Source organism: Watersipora subatra, chromosome 3, assembly GCF_963576615.1.
Source record: "Watersipora subatra chromosome 3, tzWatSuba1.1, whole genome shotgun sequence".
Lineage (NCBI taxonomy): Eukaryota > Metazoa > Bryozoa > Gymnolaemata > Cheilostomatida > Watersiporidae > Watersipora > Watersipora subatra.
The window spans coordinates 63925779-63941313 of NC_088710.1; the positions used below are offsets into that span (position 1 = coordinate 63925779).

The 15535-nt window shown below is 35.4% G+C and overlaps 3 protein-coding genes across 4 annotated transcripts in view; 1 reads left to right on the top strand and 2 right to left on the bottom strand.

Annotated features, from left to right (window-relative positions):
* Window positions 1-491: 491 nt before the first annotated feature.
* LOC137391450 (uncharacterized) lies at window positions 492-2924 on the bottom strand. The gene is made up of 3 exons (XM_068077932.1): window positions 2758-2924; window positions 1809-2411; window positions 492-1240 (listed from the first exon to the last, which is right to left on the bottom strand). The coding sequence occupies exons 1-3, from the start codon at window positions 2906-2908 to the stop codon at window positions 1074-1076; spliced, it is 921 nt and encodes a 306-aa protein (XP_067934033.1). The 5' UTR covers window positions 2909-2924; the 3' UTR covers window positions 492-1073.
* Window positions 2925-4466: 1542 nt separating this feature from the next.
* LOC137391841 (serine/threonine-protein kinase 10-like) overlaps window positions 4467-15535 on the bottom strand; it is a 78847-nt gene continuing 67778 nt past the window's right edge. For both annotated transcript variants that reach the window (XM_068078385.1, XM_068078384.1), the window contains 3 exons: window positions 14265-14390; window positions 11519-11632; window positions 4467-5332 (listed from right to left, as the gene is read on the bottom strand). In XM_068078385.1, coding sequence (XP_067934486.1) covers window positions 5168-5332; window positions 11519-11632; window positions 14265-14390 — 405 coding nt within the window. In that variant the 3' untranslated portion in view covers window positions 4467-5167. The remainder of the gene's footprint in view (window positions 5333-11518; window positions 11633-14264; window positions 14391-15535) is intronic.
* On the top strand, window positions 6399-11052 carry LOC137392237 (guanine nucleotide exchange factor subunit RIC1-like; the record flags this gene model as incomplete). The annotated part of the gene is made up of 4 exons (XM_068078903.1): window positions 6399-6458; window positions 8345-8357; window positions 8458-8550; window positions 11048-11052. Coding segments are annotated over 4 exons (171 nt in total), but the record flags the coding sequence as incomplete, so codon positions are not given.

Consider the following 15535-nt stretch of genomic DNA (forward strand, 5'->3'; position numbering starts at 1 on the left):
GATGTGATGGCTTGAGTTGCCACTTAATGCGTGTTTTTAAATTGGTTTTGATTGATGTGTGACGTAGTAAAATCGCAGGCTGGTCTCTTCATTGCAATGATGGTGATGAGATTGTTTTCTTTTTGACTTTCAGCGAATAAATCTTTGGGTTAACGAAATTTCAAAACAAATCTATAAACTGCAAGAAAGTAACTTTGGGGTGTATGACCACGATTGCTGCATTTTTGTCTTTTATTGTGATAAATATTGTAGCAAGTTATTCGAGCTGTTTGATGGAACACTGATTTTTTTACATAAATATTGCAATCTGTAGAGGGGTGGAGCTAGATTGTAAAAATATGAATCAAGCAGGGCAAGATTACACAATGTAGTTAGTTCATATACTTCTGTACAAGAAGTCTATAATGATCCCGTGTTAATTCATGTAATTTTAATTGAATTGCTTATTGATAAGATAATGGAACATAAAGTAAATGTAATGTTGTTGTATATCTATGCATATATATTTATATTATTTATTGATCTTCAAAACATGAGGCATAAAAAGTGAGAATTTCTCTAAGTAATGCTTCTTTAAAGGTAATGCAAGGCAAATCATAACAAAATTAATAATGAATATAAATAAATGTCGACGTCTCTGCAGAACAACGCATCATCAACTGTAAAATATTATTAAGTGTGAATATTAAGTCGACACTTGCGATGGTTTATTTTCTGAGAGAAGATATTTACATAAAATGACCATTAATTGATCTGTAATGCACAAGCTTGTATATCAACAGAAATGGTGTCATCAAAAATCAACAACATTGTTATATCTACATTACAAAAGGAATAAATACATAACATATACTCGATACAAAAAATATATATTTTGACACTACAGTTTATACACTGGTAGACAGTTCACCTGAACACTACCATAAAAATAATTTATTGCTTTCTGCCAATGGACACTGAGGTAGTAAAGGGTAAGGCCTTATCTGTAATGGCACACACATGATTTAGTCAGCTAGTCGGTAGAGTCGGCCAATTCCATGAGATCGTCTTAGCGCTTGGAGTACTCTTCGTTACTAAGTACATTGACAAGCAGACGCATTCAACAGCATATTACTTCTCACCGTATTATTGGCAGTCGAATATCTAATTGGTACTTCTGTGAGTGGTCCGTGGTTTTTACAGCAGTTTGTGCTCTTGCTATTAAAAATTCTTTTAAAAACCATATCTTCTGGATTATCATCTGCAATATGAGAAAATAACACACTTGCACAAATTCGGCATTCAATACAATTTATAAAACTGCTAGCAAATAAAGGTGGCAGAAAGAATTCGGCTGTTTTCACAACAAACTTTTGTGACTCTTAAAAAACCATCAAACATTGGAGTGCAAGAATCCTTAAAAAAACTCCAAAAGTACAAATTTTATTCTCGGCCTTTTTTTACAAAATATTTGGCACAGGTGATTGCTGTATTATAATAACAATGCGTTACACAAACCATTTGGTGTGCTTAGATTGTCCAGACATACCTATTTTTATGATCATTCAGTTTTTACAGCTCAGATCTCTACACGAATCTGTAATGAGCCTCTATTTTTGTACTGGAAGCGCTCATATTTTCAATCAGGTCATTGAATTGTCAGTTTATTATGCTTGCAAAAAAAGATTAAAAAACTAATATAAAACACTTTTTAAAAAGTTCATATGCTTACAAGAGAGCCCCATAATTGATGATTATATAAAGCTTTTGTACAGTTTTCTACGAAGATTCTACATTTTCTCTGAATTTGAAAGAGAAATTGGACTTACAGCAGCCTCCAGCACACCCCACAATGTGATCTTCTTCCAATATGAGGAATGATATTGTAGTTTTGTTACCAGATAACGGTAACGTGAGCAAGCAACACTCGACACCATCAGGTGAGTTGTTTGGACACGGTTGTGTATTTGGACTTCGTCTCTGTCGTAGTGACCTGTCGGAAGAAACCGTCGTGGTGATTGGTGGCTCTCTAGGCTTGGGGAGTGTTGAACTTGCAAGTACAATAGAAGGTTGTTCCTCTGGATTGTTGGCGAATCGCCTGTTGTTTGTATCGCCGATCTTACTGAATTTCAACATGAAGTAGTCATCTTCCGAGAGATTGCGAAGCCACCGCATACAGTTTTCTGTAATATCAGCTGATCGTCTTCCTTTCCGGTAGAAGCTATATGATGGTATATTGAACTCGGACAGTACAGTTTCTGAGCGATTTTCACTTACACGTCGCACAACAAAGATGTCGTTTAAAAACTCGTCTCTACCGCTTTGTTCACCATAATCTCTAAACTGTACTTCAACAGTGTCAATGTTTTCAAGATCTATGATTTGGAAAATGTCCGTGCGTTGAACTCGATAACTGCCGGTTCCTGCAAAACCTGCAAAAATTTGTATTTGTTGTAAGATTCCAAACCATTTTACAAAATATTAACACTCAAAAATGTCTAGAAAAATGAGACTTGATATGAACATTATCAGCATATTTGAACAAATTTAATTTAATTAAAGATCTCATTAATAAAATTACCAGTTTACTTATTCAACTTCCGCATGACTAAAGATATTGTATAATTTTATTTTTCCTTTATTGTTACATTGTGCTTGAGCATTCACAAGGTAAATCTCAGTGTCACTTTCAAAGATGTTTATCACTACTTGCCTGAATGCTGGATTAAAAAAATTGTATATGAAGATATTTTTTAGAAAAATAAAAAAAACACTCACTTGAAGCATCATCCATAGGAACAATAGAAATATAACCTCGGCGCTGATTAGATGGTGTGTTGTGGCCATGCCTGAAGGGATTGCCACTTGCCCACCCATACTGTTCATAAATAGTAGCAAGACACAAGATGAGGCAGAACCAACAATTCATGGTTGTATGTCTGCCCTTCCACATACATAGTAATACTATAAGAAACTTTCATGATGTGAGTGTTTTAAGCAAGCAACCGACCAATGAGTGATCAACAAGCTATGATTTATGGTTGGTGGGCATGAACAAAAAAACTCACACTGGACACTCATTTGCTAATCTAGCACATTCAGTACCTGTTGCACGTTAGCCTGGTGGATTATTTTGGTCACAATCTATTAATATGATAGGCCAACCATTTATAATCCACGATGCACACTCGTGAGTTTTTAGGCTGTCAAAAATGAATATTTTTTGTCTATTTGGTCATGAGTGTATATGATATAATGTAGATATACAGTCTAGATGAGTGATGTAGATATACGGTTTAGATGATTGATGTAGATATGCAGTTTATATGAATGATGTAGATATACAGTTTAGATGAATGATGTAAACATACAGTTTAGATGAGTGATGTAGATATACAGTTTAGATGAGTGGTGTAGATATGCAGTTTATATGAATGATGTAGATATACAGTTTAGATGAATGATGTAAACATACAGTTTATATGAATGATGTAGATATACAGTTTAGATGAGTGATGTAGATATACAGTTTAGATGAGTGATGTAGATATACAGTTTAGATGAGTGATGTAGATATACAATTTAGATGAGTGATGTAGATATACAGTTTAGATGAGTGATGTAGATATACAATTTAGATGAGTGATGTAGATATACAGTTTAGATGAGTGATGTATATACACAGTTTATATGAGTGATGTAGATATACAGTTTAGATGGTGATGTAGATATACAGTTTAGATGAGTGATGTAGATATACAGTTTAGATGAGTGATGTAGATATACAGTTTAGATGAGTGATGTAGATATACAGTTTAGATGAGTGATGTAGATATACAATTTAGATGAGTGATGTAGATATACAGTTTAGATGAGTGATGTATATACACAGTTTAGATGAGTGATGTAGATATACAGTTTAGATGGTGATGTAGATATACAGTTTAGATGAGTGATGTAGATATACAGTTTAGATGAGTGATGTAGATATACAGTTTAGATGAGTGATGTAGATATACAGTTTAGATGAGTGATGTAGATATACAGTTTAGATGAGTGATGTAGATATACAGTTTAGATGAGTGATGTAGATATACAGTTTAGATGAGTGATGTAGATATACAGTTTAGATGAGTGATGTAGATATACAGTTTAGATGAGTGATGTAGATATACAGTTTAGATGAGTGATGTAGATATACAGTTTAGATGAGTGATGTAGATATACAGTTTAGATGAGTGATGTAGATATACAGTTTAGATGAGTGATGTAGATATACAGTTCAGATGAGTGATGTATATACACACTTTGGATGAGTGATGTAGATATACAGTTTAGATGAGTGATGTAGATATACAGTTTAGATGAGTGATGTAAATATACATTTTAGATGAGTGATGTAGGCAGACAGTGTAGATAGATGCCCAGCTGTAAAACGCCACATGTGATTTCTAACAGAGTAGCTTATGAAAAAGAACATTGTGTGCTAACGCATGTGTAACTATATTTATTGACTATATTGCATAAAAAGCAAATGGCGCATGCAAAGACTATATTCTATATTCTCAGTCATAAAAAAATAATAGATAACAATAACAATGTAAGCTATATAGTATACGCATAAGATTTAGTTTAATAGGAAATACATAATAAAAGGTTACAATACCAAATTTGACACCATATATATATATATATTTATATATATGGTGTCAAGTTGTAAGCATAAATTGAGTTTAGAGGCGCATCAAGGAGACTAAAGATAAATATATTGTAGTCGCAATATAATGAGCTATTGTAAGTCGCGTTCTCTTGCAAATCTGCTATGTGATGCACACCACATGCGTAATGAGCAAATTAAATCTCCTAGGAATGCTCTATTATGACAGAGGATTAACAGCACTCTGCTAGAAAAAAAAAACAAAGTACAACACTAAACAATGAATTCCATTTAGCCAATGAATGCAGGAACAGGCTAGAAAAGCATGGAAGTGACAGAAAAGCAAAGAAGATATCAAGAAACTTGCTGTCTATAAATGTTCTGGCAAGCAGTTATACTCATTGGAGACGGTGGCCTTTGGCATGAACATTCAAGTTTGTCATAAATACCCTCAGTTGGCGCACACGCGTGAAATATTGCTGCCGGAGTGAGCTAGCTAAATAACAATTCCAAAATTAGAAGACAGCCCGCTCAGATGGCCGTAGAATTCTTGCTAGTTGCGGAAGCATGCGAGTTGCTGAAATTGTTCTCCGCCTTCTCTGACTCTTTAACAGTCGCTCCTTCAGAGCCCCAAAGAGTAGATCCGTAAAAGTCTTCCTGCTTCTTCCTTTCTGACATAAACTGATCTTCGAGTTTCTGCAAAATTATTTGCAGATGTTATGAGATACACAGCACCGACTAACAACGGAAGCGAAAATGCTTGAAAGTATTTTCTCATGCCAAGCGATGCTGGTTGGCTTATATTGCCATTATTTACACCATGCTAGCCCAGCAAATAGCAACGGCATTCAGTCAAGGACAAATATCTATCACAAAAATGATCAGTTCAAATCATGTATTGGAGGTGTCAGACGGAGAGATGGACTAGACAGGTAGCATGGACATATAAAAATCTCTCAACAATGCTGGCCTATCACCGCCGTAGGCTCTTCAGTTGCAAGGAGGAATGCCCTATTCCTTCACCTCTCATTAATCTTGTCCATTAGCCACTTAGTTCCCGAACAGTTTTGGATTGATTAAAAATTCGCGAATGTATAATCCGTGTAACTAAAAACAACAATATCAAAAATACTATTCAGCCTAATGAGACGGTGTGCCAAAAACAAGAGAGTCTGGAGATGGGTAAAGGAGCCCTTGAGAAGTGTAATTAATAGCCATCATGTGAGGGGAGCACGTGATACCCGACTGTCAGGTATCAGGTGATATATTGCCTCAAATAATCAAGCCTTCAACTTCAACTCAAGCATATTATCCCAAATAGCAAAGGCTAGGTATGCAAGCCATCTTGCTACTAACAAACATCTTAGCATGAGCTCCCATCATCTGCTCCAAAACATGTCACTAATCTTTCGACCAGCTAAAGATAATAAATGATGGTTTGGAAATATTGCACTATTCAAGAGACCTGTTACATTCCAAATCAAAACAACCATACTGGTAATGCATATTTCCCAGAGCGTGGAAGAAGTTGTCAGCTGAAACCTACGCTGGACCATGACATTAGATCTATCAGCAGGAAAGGCGGACTGATTCTGATAAATGCATGAATGAGTTAACAGAAATTGCAGCGAAATTAAAAACAATGAGATAAGGAAACTGTTTTTAATAGCTGACACTGTCAATGTTATGAGCCAAGTTCCACTCATTGCAAACATGACATATAACTCGTAATGTACTATTATACTACTCTGTATACTACTCTGTATACTACTCTGTACACTACTCTGTATACTACTCAGTATACTACTTTGTACACTACTCTGTACACTACTCTGTATACTACTTTGTACACTACTCTGTACACTACTCAGTATACCACTCTGTATACTACTCTGTATACTACTCTGTACACTACTCTGTATACTACTCAGTATACTACTCTGTATACTACTCTGTACACTACTCTGTATACTACTCAGTATACTACTCTGTATACTACTCTGTACACTACTTTGTACACTACTCTGTATACTACTCAGTACACTACTCTGTATACTACTCTGTATACTACTCTGTATACTACTCTGTATACTACTCTGTATACTACTCAGTATACCACTCTGTATACTACTCTGTATACTACTCTGTAGACCACTCAGTATACCACTCTGTATACCACTCTGTATACTACTCTGTATACTACTTTGTATACTACTCTGTAGACTACTCAGTATACCACTCTGTATACTACTCTGTAGACTACTCAGTATACCACTCTGTATACTACTTTGTATACTACTCTGTAGACTACTCAGTATACCACTCAGTATACTACTCTGTATACTACTCAGTATACTACTCAGTATACTACTCAGTATACTACTCTGTACACTACTCTGTATACTACTCAGTATACTACTCTGTATACTACTCAGTATACTACTCTGTATACTACTCTGTATACTACTCAGTATACTACAGTAAAACTTCAACTTACGAGTGCTCTAACGTACGAGAAACTTGAGATACAAGCCAGCTTTTAAGCAAGTTTTAGCACTAACATACGAGCAATGTTCGAGATACGAGCACGTGAATCAGTTGCAAAGTATGCCGGAGGTGTTTTATGAGAACAGCATCACTCTGTATTTTTCAACTACTCAGGTTATACTTTTGTACCGTGTTTTCTGTGCGCAATTTTCAGTGCAGAATTATGTGAATTAAAAGTACGGTGCGTAGACCGAAAGTTTGCCAGTAAAATGAAAGATAATGGAAAGAAAAGCAAATGATAACAATTGACATTAAACGGAAAAATATTGTAAAATATGCGAAATGTGTATTCGTGATTGATCTAGCTCTATGACAGAAATACATCTACAATTATCAAACTGAAGGGTTATATTCAGGGCATTTAGTTTGCAAAAGGACTAATCCTAGTTTCTAAACGACGCAGCGATCTTCACGACCGCTGATGGAGAGACTGCTCAGGCATTGGATAAAAGATAAGCAATGGGCCGGTGACAGCGTAACTGAAACGATGTTTCGATAAAGGCGAAAAGGCCTATGTGAAAAGGCCGGTGCTATCTATAAAAATAGACTTTCGGACAAATTGGCTAGTGGTCGTGCATTAACCCTTTGTGACGACACCAGTGTTCGTCCTAATCGCAACACGTTGAAAGGGCGACAAAAGCAAACGTCCTTAGATAGGTTTATTTTAAAACGGCCGGCTAGTCGTGAAAGCGAAACAAAGGAAAAATTAGCTAACTAGCGAGAAACTTCCAAATGTGAACGCCGAAGAAATTTTAATTACGAAAAATGAAAGTTTGCTTTTAGGTTTGCTTTTAAGTTTTTTTTTAAGACTGATAAAATCCAAATTTATTAAAGTCAACTGTTGTAATGAAGAATAACACTTATATCTCCCTCCCTGGCAAATGCTAGCGTTAGCTGCTACTGTATGTATTTAATTTTACATTTTAATCAATCACATTTCCTTGCATTGTTTTTTTATTTGTTATACTTTTTGAAAGCATGTGGTAAGTTAGGACAATAACCAACATGTTTTTTCTGTTACAATATCTTGTTTTGAGTGTTTTATTTGCATTTTTAAAGTATAGAAACCAATTAATATATATTTAATTGTTCTATATATAAATAAATTGCACCAACATGCGAGTAAATTGACATACGAGCTCAGTCTCGAAACGCATTAAGCTCGTAAGTCGAAGTATGACTGTACTCAGTATACTACTCTGTATACTACTCTGTATACTACTCTGTACACTACTCTGTACACTACTCTGTACACTACTCTGTATACTACTCAGTATACTACTTTGTATACTACTCTGTACACTACTCTGTATACTACTCAGTATACCACTCTGTACACTACTCTATACTACTCTGTATACTACTCTGTACACTACTCTGTACACTACTCTGTATACTACTCAGTATACTACTTTGTATACTACTCTGTACACTACTCTGTATACTACTCAGTATACTACTCTGTACACTACTCTGTATACTACTCTGTATACTACTCTGTATACTACTCAGTACACTACTCTATATACTACTCTGTATACTACTCTGTACACTACTCTGTATACTACTCTGTATACTACTCAGTATACTACTCTGTATACTACTCAGTATACTACTCTGTACACTACTCTATACACTACTCTGTATACTACTCTGTATACTACTCTGTATACTACTCTGTATACTACTCTGTATACTACTCTGTATACTACTCTGTACACTACTCTGTACACTACTCTGTACACTACTCTGTATACTACTCTGTATACTACTCAGTATACTACTCTGTATACTACTCTGTACACTACTCTGTACACTACTCAGTATACTACTCAGTATACTGCTCAGTATACTACTCTGTATACTACTCTGTATACTACTCTGTAGACTACTCTGTACACTACTCTGTATACTACTCAGTATACTACTCTGTAGACTACTCTGTATACTACTCTGTACACTACTCTGTATACTACTCAGTATACTACTCTGTAGACTACTCTGTATACTACTCTGTATACTACTCTGTATACTAATCAGTATACTACTCTGTATACTACTCAGTATACTACTCTGTATACTACTCTGTATACTACTCAGTATACTACTCTGTATACTACTCTGTAGACTACTCTGTAGACTACTCTGTGAACATGTAAATAAAAACCAAACACTTGAGAAAGATTCTCAAATGGCTTACTGACTACCAATATCTACTACAATAGCTGTAGACACTGGTGTGATCAGAGTAGGACTATACTAACGTGAGATACAGTAGCTGTAGACACTGATCTGATCAGAATATACTAACATGAGATACAGTAGCTGTAAACACTGGTCTGAACAGAGTATACTAACATGAGATACAGTAGCTGTAGACACTGGTCTGATCAGAGTATACTAACATGAAATACAGTAGCTGTAGACACTGGTCTGAACAGAGTATACTAACATGAGATACAGTAGCTGTAGACATTGGTCTGAACAGAACAGACTTGCATAATAGCTGCCAAATCTTGTGTCCATCAGCTCCCGCTGAATAACTTGATTAATTGTTCATGAAGGCAAGTGAAATGTACTGCATAGTCGGCGTGACTTAGCATTTGGAGTTTTTTCCTCTTGTGAGTGAGGAAATAGCGTAAATGTAGTTTTAATTGTAACTCAATTGTGAACTCTTGTTTTTCAGCATTTGTTTTAACATGAGAGAAGTTGTTAAGGAGTAGAAATAAAAAGAGGATAGCGAACTGTTCATGTGAATGGAGCATTTAGATCATTCAATAAACACCTGGGCTACACGATTATAAACGTTGACCAGCCATGGAATGATCATGGCACATGTAGTTAGTACAGCCATTAAACTAGTAGTGTTTTCATAATATTTATTATTAATTATTATATTATTTATTAACATATTATTTTGTTACTAATTTTTAATCTGTACAGTATGCATTTAAAATTTTGATGTTTTTTTTACTAGTTTGTCTTTTTGTTCTTAAATATGTTAGAATGTTGCAGAATGATGCAATGGATAGATGCAGCAATAAAAATCCATCAGATGTTTAACATGATGCACCACTTGAACAAGCGTGTAATGGAAATCCATTATATTTTTTGATCTGAGGATTACACCAAGTTTCTTTCGACAAACTCATTCAAATGTTGACCAAACTACACTTGCTTTCAATCAATTCTCACCCAACAATGCCAATGCTAAATAGTGAAACCTCCACCACAGGGATGATCACAGGGTAACTGAACATAAATGCACACATTTCAACTGAGGTAACTAAAATTTGCAAGGAGCGGCCACACAAGTGCAAAATGAATTCACCAAATTAACCTCGTTCCAACTATTTCAGATTCTATTGTTGAACGATGTCAAGATTACTAAATTTCGAAACACAATTGAATCAACCGTTTCTGAAGAGATCGAGTAAATATCACAAAATCCTATTATAAGTTTACCAACTAAATACAAGCAGAATCGAATTGAGCACGACTGATGGTGTTTAGTTCCAAGCTTGTCCGATTCCCTAAACTACCGAGTCCGGAATATCTTTGGCTGCCATGTAGATACTCCTGAACACTAATATACTTCAGACAGCAAATTATTATTGCGGAACTACTTTATTAGTAATACCCGGGGCAGAAAGAGACAGATTCACAACATGCTAAAAACTAAAATAAACTAGTTAAGCGAGTGAAACAGGTGATCGATAGACGATAGTGAACAAAGCCTTACCAGAATAATGATGTGCTTATAAGTTTACCATCAAATACATAGCTAAAAGAGACAGCAAAAGTGTTGCGTAGGTGTTGTAGGTATTTCCTTTTGTAGTTAAAGAATTGATTGGTATTTTACAGGCTAGTTTCATAGGGTCCAACACTATTTCATATATCTCTAAACATTCTGAAAGGTCAAACAACCAAGTTCATTGTTGATAGAGAAATTTAAACCAATGAAGCATTTCATATAACCAAAACTTTTTCTGATTGCATGCAAGTGTCTGATTCTTCATACAAACAAATTACTCCAGTACATAAAGAGCTGAAAGATCAAGTTGTCATTTCAGCATGAATTATAAAATTCCATCTCATCAGTCAAATCCTGGGTGACAATGTAACCACATTGGATGGTAACCAACCACAATCCCTCAATTTCCTGTTATCGTCACATCATCATAACATATGGTAATAAGAAAACGTACTTAAGCCCAACCAACAGCATCTTATATTCCTTTGGGGATAACAGGGAAGCTGGTTCCTAGCAAACACGCGCTTCCTAAATACCAGTGTATTCGGAAGCAGACCTAGGAGAAAGGTTACACATTCTACCTGCTTTCTGGGCTGTAGGTTGGCTTTCCAGTTGGCGAGTTCCTGTTGGTAACCGAGCTCGTGCATCTTGATCTTCTCTGATTCCTGCTCTATCAGCATCTTACGTTTTTCATTCTGAACAATAAAAAGAGAGCGCCTATTAAAGACAAAGTCAATCAGCACCAAATGATTCTTGGCACGATGTACACTAGATAATGTTCACAGCTTGACATAAGTAACTATATCCGTCTATACTCTAGTATAGTATAATCCAGGTTATCTACCCATCCTATAAAAGTAATAATGAAAGATCGCTTTGTAGGACTGTTCCTATTTTGATTATAATAAATACAGCAAAAGTTATCACAGCCAGCAACAGCTAATAACATAATACAGCAGCGAGTAGGAAACACCTGCAACAGACGGTGTAGAGAGTATGCAACTACACACAGGGATAAGCATTTAACGACGGACAGAAATTCAATACCAACAACGTTGCATTTTTGTGCAACCTTGCATGTCATTGCAGAAAAAATTATGTTCTCATGTGACTGCCTTGTGACTAGAGGTCCGCAGATCACGTCCGAGCAGTTACTAAAGTAAATACCATAAAACAAGCCTTTCAAAATCATTCAATTCTCTTTACGCACTTAATTTTTAGTTTATCGACAAGTTTGAAAATGGAAAATGAAAAGTTAACATACACCAGTGAATTTCCTTAAACGACCACTGTCAATGTGAGCTTACTTCAGTTCGGTCAGAGGCAACACAACAAGATTGTGTTATTGTTGTGTCAGGGTAAAACTAGAATTGTACTACTAACAAATACATTTTTACTAGGCTCACCTAGCTATACAACCATACACTCATAAATAAAAGCATACAACCCTAACCATATAATCCTAACCATATAACCATAACCGTATGATCATAACTGTCGAACCCTAACCATATAACCATAAGATCATAACTGTCCAACCCTAACCATATAACCATAAGATCATAACTGTCCAACCCTAACCATATAACCATAACCGTATGATCATAACCATCCATCCTTAACCATAACCATATAGCCATAACTGTCCGACCCTCCCCATATAATAAAGTTGTTTTATAGCATTTATAAAGTTGTTTATTTTTGAAGGATGAACAAGGTACTGCAAGGTTATGCAGGTTACAAGGTTATGCAAACTTTACTCTATTCTAGAGGTTGTCTAGAATAGAGTAAAGTGCCTTCTTTGTTTTTGTCAAGGAATGATGAGCCTGCAAATCACTATTGAATCTCTGCCAAAAGACTGTCATAAACATTGTTACACCTTTGTTAGAAGATGAATATCGCAATTTAGTATTTTTTGCAAAGAATGGCAAACACGTTCATATTGAGTTATTGACAAGGTATTATTGTATGTTTTTAAGTGAACAGAGCCGAAGCTGGAACCACTAACTGTTAGACAACATATAAAATTAAGAACATTAAGAAAGTAATACTGTTTCAGCAAATTAGAAATCTACACAAGAGCCTACTTGACGGTGTGATCGCGGGAGGAGAAAGTAACTCATAAAATCAAACCTGCTTGTACAGAATCCGGTCTATCCATATGTTCAGGAAAAAAGCACAAAAAGGGTTTAAATTTTATGCTTCATTGCATCGTTTAAAACTAACAACGTTGGGAATATCATATCCTCTGTATTAATTATAACACATTACTAGCGTGACACATGATTCCACTGAATATCTAAAATCAGTGCCACACATTTGAGGGTAAAAATATTGCTGTAGTCTTTTGATGGCCGTTTGTAGAAATGGCCATTATATGATTATATTTATTATGATATGATTATATTATAGTTATATATTATTAGTTTGAGCCAAATTAGATATTATGAATCGATCACAGTTGAACATGCAAATGATCACATGTCTATTTAATTGAAAACTTACCCATGTCATAGACGTGATCGGCTTACCAAGATATATATTCACAAATACTAGAGGGCTGTTGTGCTGTCAGATTACCTATACGCAAGATGTATGGAATACGCATATGACGTTTGAATGTACCTGTGTACTCCTCATAATTATAAAATTATGTTAGTTTTTGCAAAAACTAGGATAGATGATGTACCCTTGTCACAAAAACCCTGTTGGCATGCGGATCGCTCTATGACAGATTATTAAAAACCTGGCCTGAGAGTTTCAACAATACTTCAAGTTATAGAATACGGCTAGTAGTAGAACATGCAGTTCAGTGAATGCTAGAAATGTTGCTATTAAATAAGATTAATTGCTGTCTTGTTTGCTTGTTATTGAAAGCAACACGGCGAGGATAACTAGGTTTTAGGGTAAGCGTAGTCCTTACTGATTTTTCGCTCAAAGACAAGTGTTCCTCGGACCCAGTAGAAGAATGTGCGTAGGGTCTGATAGCACCCTACATTTGACTCAGACAATTCAACGGTGCAGAGATTTAGATTGAAAGCATTAAGATTAAATTTAAGACCATGGGAATCGCTAGGAAAACCCAAAAACACTGACTGCTTAATGATTGGCAACTTGTTAATACTGCGCGTCTCTAAATATTGAAGAAGTCAAAGGATTTAAAAAGAATTTGAGGCTAACCCTAGCTGGACATTTAGAGCGGTCTAAGAGAGACAAAACTAAGACCGGAGGAAATGTGGAGGAATGTGGTAACGATGTGAGGGGAAGGCTAGCTATAGCTGCTGACCTTGATGTCGCCTCTTACATCCCTTTTATAGATGGACTAACCTGAATCTGTTCCAGCTCTCTTTCATTGGCCGTGTTGAAGGACTTGAGCTCCTCCCATTGTTTTTTATGTTTGAGCTCTTGTCGTACAATCTCCGCCTTCATTCTTTTCCTCTCATTCTCTTCAAACTGTGACAAATAGAATGCATGCAAGCATCTCACGCTTCTTATACCCAGATGACATGTGAAAACAACTTTTGTTCTTTACAAACAGATATTTTGTGAGGACGCTGTATGAATTGATAAATAAGGAAATGAATAAATGTTCTAAACATGCAATAAGAAAATTTGCCCGAGTGGAGAAAAACAGCATTCGCTTGGAGATTTATTATTTGTAGAAATGTTTCAGAATTAACATACTATAAAACCTCTATTTGAACGCCATGGCGCTCTTTTTTCAACTCTTCCCTTATAGTGGCATTTTATTAGAGGTGACGTTCAAATAGAGAGTGGTACTGTATTTTTCGACTAGCTCATCAGAATTTTGGGAAGATAAATTTAGCCCTTTCACGGACAAAGGGATGCCAATGTCGCCTATAATTTGCGCTCTCCGGATGGAGTTACATTAATGTCTTTGGCCTCAGCATTTTTGCTAAACCGTTTTCCATATTCGTCGAAGTATCAGACCGAGTTAACAAGGAGCTACTTTGATTAAAAAAAAATTAGCTTGATACAGTTATTAATTATTATGATAATGTCGCATTCAAAGTTTTAACTAAAAAACCGTAAAGGTTTTTTTAGTTAGAAAACGAACTTGAATATGCCATAACAATGACTGCTATTACTGAACTAAACTGAATTATTACTGAATTACTATTATTACTGAATGAAATATTAGTTTGTTGCGTAGCTTACAGCTCATATCCTTTAAAACTCTTGTACTGACTCTATGAACAGTCATTTCAAGATGTTAGTTGTTTAGACTTCAGTATAAAGTTTAACTTAAGAAAACCTAATCCATTCCAACACTTTCTTTGTATGTCTAAACTGTTGAATGTCAAAGAAAATATTCTTATAGTAATATAGTAGACACTCCTATAACGTATACTTCCTATAACATAAAATCCACATAATGTAAAGAATTTATGTAAAGTTTTAGCTTTGTACAACGTAAAAAGTTTTATATAACGTTAGGTGTGAGGTCAGCGCATGTCTCAATTTAGTTTTGAATAATGAGCATCTCTCCTGGTTAGCCTTAGAAATATCGCTTTTCCTCTTGTCGTTTTGAGAGAGAGAAAACGACGTGTAAGGTTATCTCTATACATGTATATACA

Bases quoted from the DNA above. Each gene is read 5' to 3' on its own strand.
- LOC137391450 (XM_068077932.1), bottom strand. From the start codon at position 2,908: ATGAATTGTTGGTTCTGCCTCATCTTGTGTCTTGCTACTATTTATGAA. The intron at 2,412-2,757 runs GTGAGTGTTTTT...AAATTTTTGCAG, and splicing joins TCCTATGGATGATGCTTCAA to GTTTTGCAGGAACCGGCAGT. The intron at 1,241-1,808 runs GTAAGTCCAATT...CTCATATTGCAG, and splicing joins GGGGTGTGCTGGAGGCTGCT to ATGATAATCCAGAAGATATG.